General features: G+C 46.3%; 1 protein-coding gene across 2 annotated transcripts in view; it reads left to right on the forward strand.

The window, feature by feature from the left end:
- Positions 1-489: 489 nt before the first annotated feature.
- Positions 490-12,330, forward strand: part of Agpat5 (1-acylglycerol-3-phosphate O-acyltransferase 5) — a 48,854-nt gene continuing 37,013 nt past the window's right edge. Inside the window, exons 1-3 of one of the 2 annotated variants that reach the window (XM_087210093.1) lie at positions 490-873; positions 3,775-3,831; positions 10,323-10,392. In XM_087210093.1, the coding sequence (XP_087066219.1) occupies positions 655-873; positions 3,775-3,831; positions 10,323-10,392 (346 nt within the window). In that variant the 5' untranslated portion in view covers positions 490-654. The remainder of the gene's footprint in view (positions 874-3,774; positions 3,832-10,322; positions 10,393-12,330) is intronic. The other variant, XM_004869590.4, reaches the window with a different exon arrangement.

A 12,330-nucleotide genomic window follows, 5' to 3' on the forward strand; every position in this document is an offset into this window, starting at 1 on the left:
AGATCAGAAGCCGGTCAAACATCAAGGAAGCCCAGCAAGACTGGATTGTGAAAGGTCTACTAAATCCAGGGGAAACGCCCGAGTGCAAGGCCTCTGGGTGTGCACCGACGTGTGATTAGTATCACTCCTGCGAGTGGGGGCCAGGCCTGGGAAGGACCATGCCCGCGCGGACGCCTGGGCCGGGTCCCGCTGCGGTGCACGTGGGGGACCTGCAATCGCCGGTCGCAGGGATGCTCCGGGCAGTCGAGCGCTTCCTCAGGATCTCGCACCCGCCTCCCCGAGCTGCCCGGCGGACCTAGCTGGTGAGCATGCGCCCTGGCGACCGGCGGAGACCACGCGGGCCAGGCGGCTGTTACGTCTCAACCGACGGCAGCGTTGACCAATCAAAGGGCGGGCTAGCACGAGGAGCCCCGCCCCGGCGAGGAACCATGGTGACGGGCGGCCAATCCGCACGCGTGTTATTGCCCGGCGCTCCGCCTCGGCGAGGTACCTGGTGACCAGCCGGGGTCTGGAAGTGGAAGCGGCCCTGAGCGTCGCGCGGTGCCAGTCCCCTCTGCCCGGCTACCCGCCCGATCGCGGCGGCGCGGCCCATGCGGCTGGGGGCGGTGGCCCGGAGCGGAGCGGGCGGCGGGGCGCGGCGCGGCCGGCGCGAGGATGCTGCTGTCGCTGGTGCTGCACACCTACTCCATGCGCTACCTGCTGCCCAGCCTGGTGCTGCTGGGCTCGGCGCCCACCTACGTGCTGCTGTGGGGCGCCTGGCGGCTGCTGTCCGCCCTGCTGCCCGCGCGCCTCTACCAGCGCGTGGACGACCACATCTATTGCGTGTACCAGAGCGCCGTGGTCTTCTTCTTCGAGCACTACACTGGGGCGCAGGTGAGCCGCCGGCCCCGCTCCCGGCCCGGCCCGGCCCAGCCGGGCCCAGCGGGGCACCCGTATGACAGCCCCGGCGTTCCCGGCGGGAGGCGGTAAGGCTGGGGCGCATCCGTTTGCGCTCCAGTGCTCGCCTGACACTCCCGGCCCTGTGCGCCCAGCAAGTCGCGCCCAGCAAGTCGCGCCCAGCCCAGAGGTCCTCGCTGCGCATCTCCTGCTGCTGCCGCACCTGTCCGTGCTGCTGTTTCCCTCTCCACAAGCTGGATCTGCATTAAACGCGAGGAGCAGAAGTAGAAGGCCTTAGTGGTATTTAGTTACTTGAAGTCTCACAAAAAAGTAGACCAGTTGTGAGTTTTGCCCGTAATTCCCCATTAGAAAGAAGAGTTTGGGTCTTGGTCATCCCAGGGTCCCTTACCTCCTTTTTCTCCACACCGCCCCCCCCCCCGCCCCGACGCAGGTGGGTTGAGGTGAGTGGACACAAAGGGACAGTGTGACAGTATGTTGTTGCTGTTTTTCCTCTTTCTCCTTAGAATAGCCGTGGTCACCCTGTGGTCATCCATCCGGTCAGGTCACTACAGTGAGTTTTCAGTTGAACGGTTACGGGATCCCTGATTGAGTTTGCTCCACATGGAGGTGGTGGCAGGGAACTCGGAGGGAGACCAGGCCTCCGTTTAAATCCCTGCTCTTAAGTTTTCTAGGAAAGAAAGAAAAACCGCTGTTGCAGATCTTGGTTTCCTGGTAATTGACTTTTAGAATGAGCCTCCATCAAGATTTTCACTAAATCTTGTGAAAGGCTGTTTTGCTCTTATTTCTCCCAGTAAGTTGAAAGGTATGGTTTTGTCCTGGTTTGGTATTTAATGACAGACAGCTCAGAAACCAACGTCAGTCACTTCTTAGAAAAATTACTCTACCTGTGGTGGGTTATTTTTATTAAAAAATAGTATGTTCCACACAGTGTAATGTGGAATATGCCGTTGGACCACTTTGTGTTTAGCAGGTCTCTTTTAATCATAAAATTTCAAAGTGTTCCTGAAATTGCACACCTTATAACTATGGGTGTCTAGTTCTTGGTTTCCTAGCAAATGGTGGGGTTTTTTTTTTTGCCTATTTTTCCAACAAAAGGGTCCAATATCCAGTGATAATCTTGTATGCATTTATGGGGTTGTTTTTTTGAGACAGTATCTTGCTGTACATTCTAGGTTGGCCTTGAACTCACTATGTAGCCTAGGCTGGCCTTGAACTCACAGCGAGCAATCCTCCTGCCTCAGCCTCCAAGTGCTGGGATTACAGGTGTGCGCCACCATACCTGGCATTCTTGCATGTGTTTATGAAGGGATGTTGATGATGCCTAAATATAAATCAAATTTTATTTTATCAGTGCCCCTTGATAAACTTTATTAGGGATCTTATAATTGTGCACTGATTCTCAGAGGCAGGTTATGAACATCTAATAAAAATGTAGACTCAAGGACTTGTTCTAGCTTTTTTTTCTTTTAAGGAGTTATTTGCTGTTTAGTAATAGCAACCAGGGTGTTTTATTTATTTTATTATATTTTTATGAAACAGGATCTCACTATGTAGTTCAGGCTGGCTGCCCACTTACAGTGTAGCCCAGGCTGCATTGAACTCACTGTGATCCTCTTGCCTAAGCCTCTCAGATGCCAGAATTACAGGTGTGCACCACCATAGTCCAGCAGCCAGGGTATTTCCCATGTGTTAAAATCTTTTTCTAATGCCTGAGATTTCAGTGTAGACAAAGCTACCCTGATATTTTCAATGGTTTCCTTGAAGTTTAAATTAATACAGGAATAAATAGCTATCTTCAAATATAAAACCCAGAGGAAAAAGGTTATAGGGACATTCTGTCACCTTAGTCTTATTTTAATCTATTATATTTCATCATTAACTTTGTCATTGAGATGGTTTTGACTAAAATTTTAACCTGTTCTTCTTATTTTTCTAAGAGGTTTTATTTATTTTACTTGAGTTGTCATCTTTTAGTTACAAGGTTATGATGATCCTCTTTATTCTCTAAAGATCTTGTTGCTTCATCTCTGAAGAAAGTATTACAAATTTAGAGCACATAAATTGATGTATTCTCACTATTTTGCTTTATGCTCTTTAGAGCTTTCTTAGCTGTTTTTAATCCGTTACTTATTTTCTCATTTTAGTTCTTTCCAAGCTGAGCGCAAGCCCTGCTGGACCCTCTGAGTGACCACAGAACCCCGTCTGCACCCCCGGGTGCACTAAAGCCAAACAGTTCTCCTCATTTCCCCCACCTCCTCTGCACCTGTGATCTCAGCAGCTCCAGCAGAGGGGGAGGCAGCTTCACCTCCTCCAGAGGGAAGCGCTGGGGTTTGCCCGTAACGATGTCACATTTTCTGAGAGAGACAGGTCTGCTGTGTGAAAGATGGCAGATTTGGCGATCAGTTGCTCTAAGACCGAAACTAAATAGTTCTCGTCAGCAGCCTATCGACGCAGAGTAGCAGCTTGAGGGGCTCCCAGGCTCTGTTGTTCGGGCCACAAAACAGAGCGCACATTGTCCCCAAATTGGCTCCAAATTGTCAAGGTCTCAGTTAAAGTCTCAAGGGAGATAACTGTTCTTTGTTGAGCTGTCTGTATGTTATTTTGGACATGCTTTGTGAGTTCCATATCTAAAGTTCTTGTTTGTGAAAAGCAATGATTATATTTAACTGTCTTTTGCTGCGTTTATTTCAACACTGCAGGGCTGCTTGGGCCGAATGTGTTTTTACCCCGTGCTTTAGACCCAGCTGACTACCTTTATTACCTTCTCTCACCCGAAGCACCTATCTTTTTTTTTTGCCAGGATTTTGTACTTGTCCTTGACCTTGATGTGAGATGCACTGCATTGTGGATTCTTGCCTTTCTTTTTTTTTTTTTTAGTACCAGGGATTGAACTCGGGTCCTTGCGCTTGCGAGGCAGGCGGCGGCACCACTGAGGTAAAGCCCTGGTCCCGCCTCTATTCTTAGTGTGTATTTCCTTAGGGATGATTCTCTGTGCTGCCTTTTTATGATCATGGGTTTCTTATACCCAAACTTTAAATATCACAGTTTTATTAATACATGGGAAGCCTCTCATTTGACATTTTCTAGTTTGAATTTTTTTTTTTGGTACTGGGGATCACGCATGAGAGACAGGCGGAACCACTGAGCTAAATCCCCAGCCCCTCTAGTTTGAATTTTTGGGGAGAACACTTTTCTCATAGATGAAAGATTTAGGGCCCCTGTGATGTGAAGTCTGTATCGTTTGTTTCTTTGTCACACTGTGTGTCAGCTTAATCCAGGGAACTTCTCAACCTCAGCCATCTTATCCCTAATTGGAATTTTTTTGTCATGCTGTTTTGAAGCCTGAGATAATATGTGAAATTGCTTCCCTTAGCTATAGGTAGAGCACAGATGCTGGGAAAAAATACTTTGTGAGATAGGAACAAGACGTGTATGCTGAGTGTGTTAGAGTTTTGTGATTTCTAAGGCTTCATTTGCATAATGTGTGATAGTTGTTTTGAATTCAGATTATTGGCCAGATATACTAATTTGCCCCTATTTCCAAAAGGAATGTTTCAGACTGGCCCTCTCCCCCAAAAGGCCACAATTTTTATATGCTGTAGAGCAGAAATCTCTTACTCATTAACTGGCTTTAGAGTCATGTGTTGCTTAACAACAGGGACAGACCTGTTCTGAGAGCCAGATGAAGTGATTTCATTGGGCAGACAGAGGGTACTTAAACCACCCTGGATGGATGGTACAGGGCCCCTTGATGTCATAAAGGCAGGGTAGAGGCGGGTGTTGCCAGCATGACATGGCCAACTTTGAAAGTAGAAATAATTCTTTCACACTAACAAGATATGTTGTATAGAAGATAGGTGAGCCAGCAGGGCCTACTATTAAGTGTTACATCGTGTGCAGCACCGGACGCAGGGCATGTCTGTATGAAAGGCAGCAGAGTGAGCTCGCGCTAGCATCACCGCTAACAGCGAGACGTGTGCCGGCTTGTGACTTTAAGGTGGCCGGTGTCACTGGGGCTTGGGAATTCTTCAGCTCCAGTGTAATCTATGGGTTCTCCTAGGTGTAGACTTGTGTGGCGTCCATGGTTAACCAAACTGGCCTTAGATGTATGTGACTGTTTCGTTGGCATAAAAATACATTTAAAATTCATTTCAGATGATTGTAAACCGAGTGTGAATTGCATATGCAATGGTATTCAAACTCAGAACTCACTGCAGCTGCCTTTCTGTGTCATCCGAGACGTGTGGGGGAGAGGCAGACAGATTCGACACCTGCTTCTCTTACCCACTAATCACTTGGCAGTTTTGAGTAAAAAATCTTACTTTATTGGTGAAAGTAACAATTTTAAGTTGTTGCTGGGGTTTTTTTGATGTTTACTGTGTTTTAGGCATTGTGTGTACAGTGGCACCTCGGTTCATGAACTTGATTCTGTGATTTTTGGCAACGATGGCCACATTTGTGTTTGTGTGGGAAAGACTGGTGGTTGTGTTCGTCACCCACCCGATGCAGAGTTTGCAAAAGAAAATAAAATTTTGCCAACGTTTCTGTTGGCGAACTGAGGTACTTGCCACGGTCTTACTGATTTGCCACAGTCCCAGGAGGAGTGGCCACTGCATTGCAGCCGCCTTCCGGGTGCTGAGGGTGGGTGCGGAGAGATCGGTACTAGTGACCAGGTTCCCAGGCCCAAGCCCTGCGGAGCTCTTAGTGACTACACTGGTACAGTGCAGAGGAGGAAACCTTTGTCCTGCACCTCTCGGGTGGGGCGAGTAAAGCTTCTGAAGGAGCCACGAAGTCTGCTTACAGAGAGAGAGAGCGCATACACGTTTTGCTGATGTCTGTTCTTAACCCGTGCTGGAGGGTGGGCGCAGTGCTTGGAAAGCAAATGAAACCTCGATCAACGATCAACGGTTTACCTGTGATTTTAACAAAGGGCGAAAAGTTGTGAAGCAGTGCCGCAGCCTCCCGGGCCTGGTGTGCTGTGGGTGATGACAGGAAAGGGGATGTGCTAGACGGGGTGGTTCAGAAAGGTTGTTGTGCACTTAGGGTTAGACAGGGCACAGTTCCCGGTTTTCCGAGAAGGGAGAGGGGAACGCTTTGCAATGCTAATTCACATCACCCTTACACAGGGAGGCAGAAAGCTCCTCTGTGCCTGGTGTTTCTCAGTAATTCCTCTGCTAAATGGGCAGAGTTTGGAGGGTCGCATTATACTCTTCCATATTAGGGGACATAGTTAGGGGCAGAATTTCAAGTTTCCCATGCTGAAGGTAAATGTGCCTATTAAGATGAAGAATGTAGTTTTTGGCAAAGCAAGAATGCTATATATTTGTACCCTGTGGTGATACAACAGGGAGAATCCTCAAGTGGCTCACATCTGTGGAGCAAATAGAGGTGAAAATAGATAACCTAATCCAAGCCTTCTTGTGAAAACCAGTTTGTGAAGATAAACATGGTTGACAAAGCAGAATAATAACTAGTGTGTCAGTTGCCATGAAGGTAAGTATTCGAAAAGCAGTTGTTGTCTGCCTCTGAATTAATTATATAAAAAAGAAAATTACTGCTTAAAGAGATTCAGTTTTTTAAAAATGGATGAACCTAAGATTCAACAATTGTGAAGAAACCGTTATGAATCATATTATATATTATTATATTAATATATGAATTATAAACAATATGTGTAATATATATTAATATAGTTTTCATATGCCATGTTTTGAAGGAACAAATTCTTTGTACGATGCATTTATAAAAGTGACTAATGCACTGGGTGTGGCAGCGCATGCCTGTAATCCCAACCACTGGGGAGGCTGAGGCAGGATTGCAGTTTGAGGCCAGACTAGGCAAAATAAAATAAAAAGCGCTGAGAAGATAAGTCCCTGGTAGAGCACTGCCTCGTGTGTGCGAGGTCCTGAGTTCAGTCTCCAGTACCAACACCCGTGTACACGCGCACACACACAAAGGGAACAATGTAATTTGAAATATGAGTACTAGGCATTCACAGAATGATGCACTTAAAAAGTTACTGGTGCTTTTTGTTTTTTTGGTACCTTGCGCTTGCGAGGCAGGCATGGGAACCACTGAGCTAAATCTCCGGCCCCACTGGTGCATTGTTAAAAAGTTTATTCCAGACACGAGGTATGGCTTTACCCACTTGAAGAGTAAAAATGCAAACATAACGACTCAAACACTCACTGAACTGTGTGGGGTAGAGGGGGCTCCTGAAGCAGCCCGTGGTGTGCCCTTCCCTCGCCCACAGTGTGAGCCGGGCGCCCGGGATCTGAGGTCAGAGGGCCGGGATTCCTCCTGGGGCTGGGTTAGAAGGTGGAGGCCGGGAGATCACTGCACGGTGGTAGTCCCGGTAGGCCTGGGGAAATCACTTCGTAATTTGTATGTGTGAAGTTTTTATAAGCTCTTAAGAATCCTCTTGTTTAACTTTGAGAACTGTAGTCATTTCATTAATAAGATAGGGCTAGCTTATTTAGTATTTTGAAAATCTGCATTCTTAAAATGGGAACTTTTACTTCTCTTCCACATTAGTAAACCTAAAAACCATCACATAACCTTTCTGCTTCAACAACAAAATGGAAGAAATCTGATCAGTTTTAGAGTGAAATACTTGTTCATCCTCGGAGCCTCAGAAATCTAGGATCTTAAAAAGTGTGTTTTTGATGTGTAAACATGGTGCTTCCGCATCCCTTAGATGTATAGCAGTGTGTATTCAGAGTACTTGGTAGTGACTTCCTTCTGTTGCATCAGGGTTTACAGTTCATCATGTTCACACTTTTCTCTCAGATCTGTTCAAGTTTTAAATAACGAAGGGCTACTCTCTGTTCTGCTGTGTTGATTCTGTTGAATTCCTACTGGAGTTCGTAGCTTAAGTGGCTAATGGAGAAACGTGGAGAAGATGCTGTCATCCATGTATCTCCTTTGAGACCCTGAATTATCTTTGGTCAGAGGTTTATCATCCTTTGCCTTTCAGCTGGAAGTAACATTTCTTTCATTACTATACTTTGCATATGGATAAGAAATTTTTGTTTTGGTACTGGGGATCGAACTCAGGACCTTGCACTTGCAAGGCAGGCTTGGTGCCGCTGAGCTAAATGCCCTACCCTGGACAAGAAATTTATGCACACGCTAATCTCTTATGTGTGTCTGTGTGGAATGTAGGCTAAAATCTCCTCAGGGACGGTGACTTAAGCTCTCTGTGGCACTTTTGTTCCTTTCTATGTGATCTAGCAGTTGAACTCCATTTTCTCCATCCATTCTATGAGTTGAACTCTTTGTTTCTATAGATACCATTGAAGATCCATAAATACTGACCAAGATTAACTTTGTTGTTGGGCTACTTGAACAAAATACTGTACTGAAAATAGCAGTTGTTTGGAAGCCAGTCGAAGGTGGGCAAATTAGTGCATCTTACAGTCTTAAAGGGGTTGTAGAGATGGCTTTTTTAGTTTTACTTATTTTTGAGGGGCTCTCTTTAAGAGTCCCTGTGCAGTACATTTTTGCTGCATTGATGTGTCTGTTGAACACTGTGTGCTTTGTATGTTTATTTGTCAACATTAGAGAAATTCATTGGCATAAGTAGAAATATCTGCTAAGAAGAGATGGTTTTTTCCTACAGAGCTTTTAGATTCACCCTCTGTCCAAACTGAAGTATACAATTGTGACATTTTAAGGCCAGCATAGTAGTACAGTAAGTAGGCTAAACTCAGAGTGGAACTGTTATGCTGGCAATGCCATTAACTGCTCATGGGCTTTGAATAGGGAACTGGGTTCTTCTTGTGCCTGCGTCTACCTCAGTGTCAGGGCTGGACCACACTGAGTGTGTTCACCATGGGGCATTGGTTCATTGTGACATTAAATCATTGTGCTTCCCTCTCTACCCTCACTGTGCTTTTTTGAATTTTAAAATACCTTTAGTTTTCTGAAAGACAAATATTGAAGTGCTATGTTCTCTATACTGGGTACTGTAATTGTGTGAGAATTGCCTTTAATAGTTCGCCATCAAGTGTATCGCCTAACAGTCTCTTGACCAAGCTCTGAAAAAACAGAAAGGGAAAGCAGTCTTTGGATGGTGCAAGTGTTCCTTTGGCCGGGGTTGGGTATGTCTCAGAAGGGCCTGGCAGCTCCTGCCCGGGAGAGCTAACCCTCAGTAATCTGCCCCCAGCAGTTGGGGCAGTTCTGGCTCGTGGCAAAGAGAATGGAGGTTGCTCATAGGTTGGAACCCCAATTTTAAGTTAACAGGTTTTTTTTGTGGGTTTTTTTGGTACCAGGGATCGAACTTGGGTCCTTAGCTTGCGAGGCAGGCGGCGGAACCACTGATCTAAATCCCTGGCCCCCAATTTTAAGTTACACAGACCAAAGTGCTGCATTTACCATTGATGAGCTGTTTTAAAATAATCTGGCCCATTCTGAAACACATGTGTGTTCCACTGTGCGGTTTTTCTAAGGGAGGTGACAGGAACCCACCCGAGCCCTGGCCGGCAGAGCTTTCTGTCATCTCCGAAGGAGTGTTTTTCTGCAGAGAGGCTGGGTTAATGTCCTTTTCTTTCTTTTGTTGTTAAGCTATTAATGTGTTAAGCTATTAATGTGTTAAGCTATGATGATAATCCCGTGGACAAGACACATCTAAAAAGCCTTAGCTAATTCATAACCTTGCATAATTCATGATGACAAGAGGCAGAACCAAAAATGCCCTGAATTAAAAGAGAACAATCACACCAGTTAGCAACCATTCCATCCAGGTCTTTGGAAGTGTACTCCAGTTTCTTTAAACAGTGTATTGGGGAATATTTAGGACTGATACAATACCTCTTCCCTACCACCCCGGCTAAGAAAACAGCCTGCCTGAGAACCGGAAGCCCCCGGGGTCCTTCCCCCAGACCGGAAACTGCCTTCTTCTGGGTGCCCTCTGGGTCTCGTGTCTGTAAGCCTTTCCCTCTTTCTCCCGCACGGAGACCTCACCGGGGAGGGTGCGGGCTCTGCAGGTGGACTTCACTGGGGTACCCCGAACCCCGTGCTGTGTGCCCGGACTGTTCCTAGTGAGCGTCTGCGCTGCCTGGGTCTCACGACTGTTACTGTGCGTACCTTTTTCTCCCGCGGAATTGTGGGCCCTTGGAAGGAAGATTTATGAACAGCTTTATATATAATACAGTCAGCAATCAATAAATGTTTGTGGGTTTTTCTCTTGAGGGTATTGATCATTCATTTCCTTTTTATCCTGCCCTGTATTTAACTACTTTGTAAATATGAGCTATTGGGATTTGTGAGGCTCCTAAGAGAAATTTAGTTTTTGTTTATCGTGGATAGATATATATAGTATTTACTTCCTCACATGTCTAAATTTTTTCATACTGTCTTATTTTGTATATTAATAGTATATTTTAAAATATCAAAGTAATGTTTCTTTTTGTCTTATCTTTTAGATTGTGGTATATGGAGATTTGCCAAAAAACAAAGAAAATATAATATATTTAGCAAATCATCGCACCACAGGTTTGTATTTCATTTGCATGCAACTTGGCTTTCTACAAAGGGTACATGGGCATTCAAAAATAATTTATACATTTAAGTGAAATGGATTTTTTGTAGTTGTTAAAACATGAATTTTCAGGGCCGGGCATTTAGCTCAGTGGTTTCGCTGCCTGCTGCCTGCTGCGCAAGCGCAAGGACCCGAATTCAATCCCCGGTACCAAAAAAAAACAACAACAAAAAAACCCCATGAATTTTCTATGCAGATTTTATACTTGTCCTTTCACTTTTGTGATTTCACTTTTTAGATAGTTAATAATATGAAAGCTATGGGCTTTTCTAAACTTGTCCCTATGTTGGATGCAAATAAGCTGAGTTTTTACTTTTGCCCCATTTCTTTGAATAGCTCTTCAGTCCATTCATGCTTCTCCTCAGTTGCGCTCCCAGAGGTAGGACCGGTGCCCCGTATCTGGGGTGACTGGCGCCGTGCGGCAGCTGTGTCCTTGTGCTCTGGCCGTTGCGTCTCCCGCCCGTTTCCCCTGTACGCCGTGCCTGGCTTCCTCCTGGCTTCCAGTCTTCTCCCAGAGGAACCTCAGAGGCCACTCCCCGCCCAGACTTTAGGCTAAGGTTCCTTACAAAGGCTGCAGTGTGCCTGAGCACCGTGCGTAGTTTATGGTGATACTCCACTGACTCCCGTGACCCCTTCACCTAGTTCCCTCCAACAGTGCCATCTTACGAACCAAAACCTGGCACACTTAATGGAAAATCATCTGCCTGTGGCTTTCCTTTATGTTCCTCTGTCAGCTGTCTTTTCATGGTTTTGTTGCTTGTCTTACTACCTATACTATAGGAGAGCATAGCAAGAAAAAGAAATTGAAATGCGTCTTCCTCAGCCATGCACCCCAGTGATCACATTCAGTTCACAGGTGAAGGCTGATGTCACTGGATGGATAAGAATTTCCCCGTATCTTGGGTTTCTGTCAACTTTATTAGTGAACCTGCTCCAACTATTCGACCTAATTATCTTTGACTTCAGGCTGTGTCTGCGCCTGCTCCTGACCTTGGCCTGTGCAGACGTGTGGGCCTCCTTGTCTTGTCCCGCAGCAGGAGGAGCATTTCTGCCAGGGCTCACATATGCAGAGAAGAGGGCTTTGCTACCCTGGGCGGGGAGTGGCTCGGGAAGCTTCTGTCCCCTCACAGGAAACACGACGGTGCTTACTTCTGTGTCAACTCAGAACTTTTTTCTACTTAACAGGACTCTCTTAAGATTCCTTGTTCAGTTTCCTGGCAGGTTTTCCTTTTCCAGGTTTTAATGGGAATATTGTTCTCCTGACAGCTATGGTGCTAGCACCAGTGTAGGCAGTGAGTGCTCTGAACATTCCTGGAGGCAGTGGCAGTAATATGTCAGTAATAAAAGAGCTACCAGCGTTTGTGGGCTTCCTCTGTGTTGGCCTTACATAGATTCCTTCCAAGTGAAGCCTGAGAAAGCATTTGTGAGAAAACATTCTTCAGGCTGGGCATGGTGGCACAGCACTCTGGGAGGCTCACAAGTTTGAGCCCAGCCTGGGTCACTTGGTGACATAATGAGACCCTGTCTCAAAACTTTTTTAAAAAGGCCCTGGGTTCGGTGCCCAGGACTGGGCTTGGGGCACCTCCAGTCTTGGACCTGGGACTGGAAGGTGGCAGGGAAGTGTGTGAGCTCCACTCTGGGCCCACAGTCACTGGCGAAGGCTCCAGTCTCAGTTCAGAGAGCTGTTACCCCTCCCCAGCCTCCAAGGCCCTGGGACCTTCTCAGTGCTGACACTGGTCCTGATAGCAGCCAGCCTCTGGGGTTTGGGAAGCTTGCTTTTTGGATACCTTTTAAAAATCCACAACTTGGGGACATAGCAGAGGAGTGCTTTTAGATTGCTTTTGAATTGCAGGCTTCTGTCAGTATGTGATAGAAGGTATGGAGCCTTCACC

The sequence above is a fragment of the Heterocephalus glaber genome, unplaced genomic scaffold (genome assembly GCF_053883595.1).
Source record: "Heterocephalus glaber isolate CG9 unplaced genomic scaffold, H.glaber_assembly_v1.0 deba00001104, whole genome shotgun sequence".
NCBI classification, from domain to species: Eukaryota; Metazoa; Chordata; class Mammalia; order Rodentia; family Bathyergidae; genus Heterocephalus; species Heterocephalus glaber.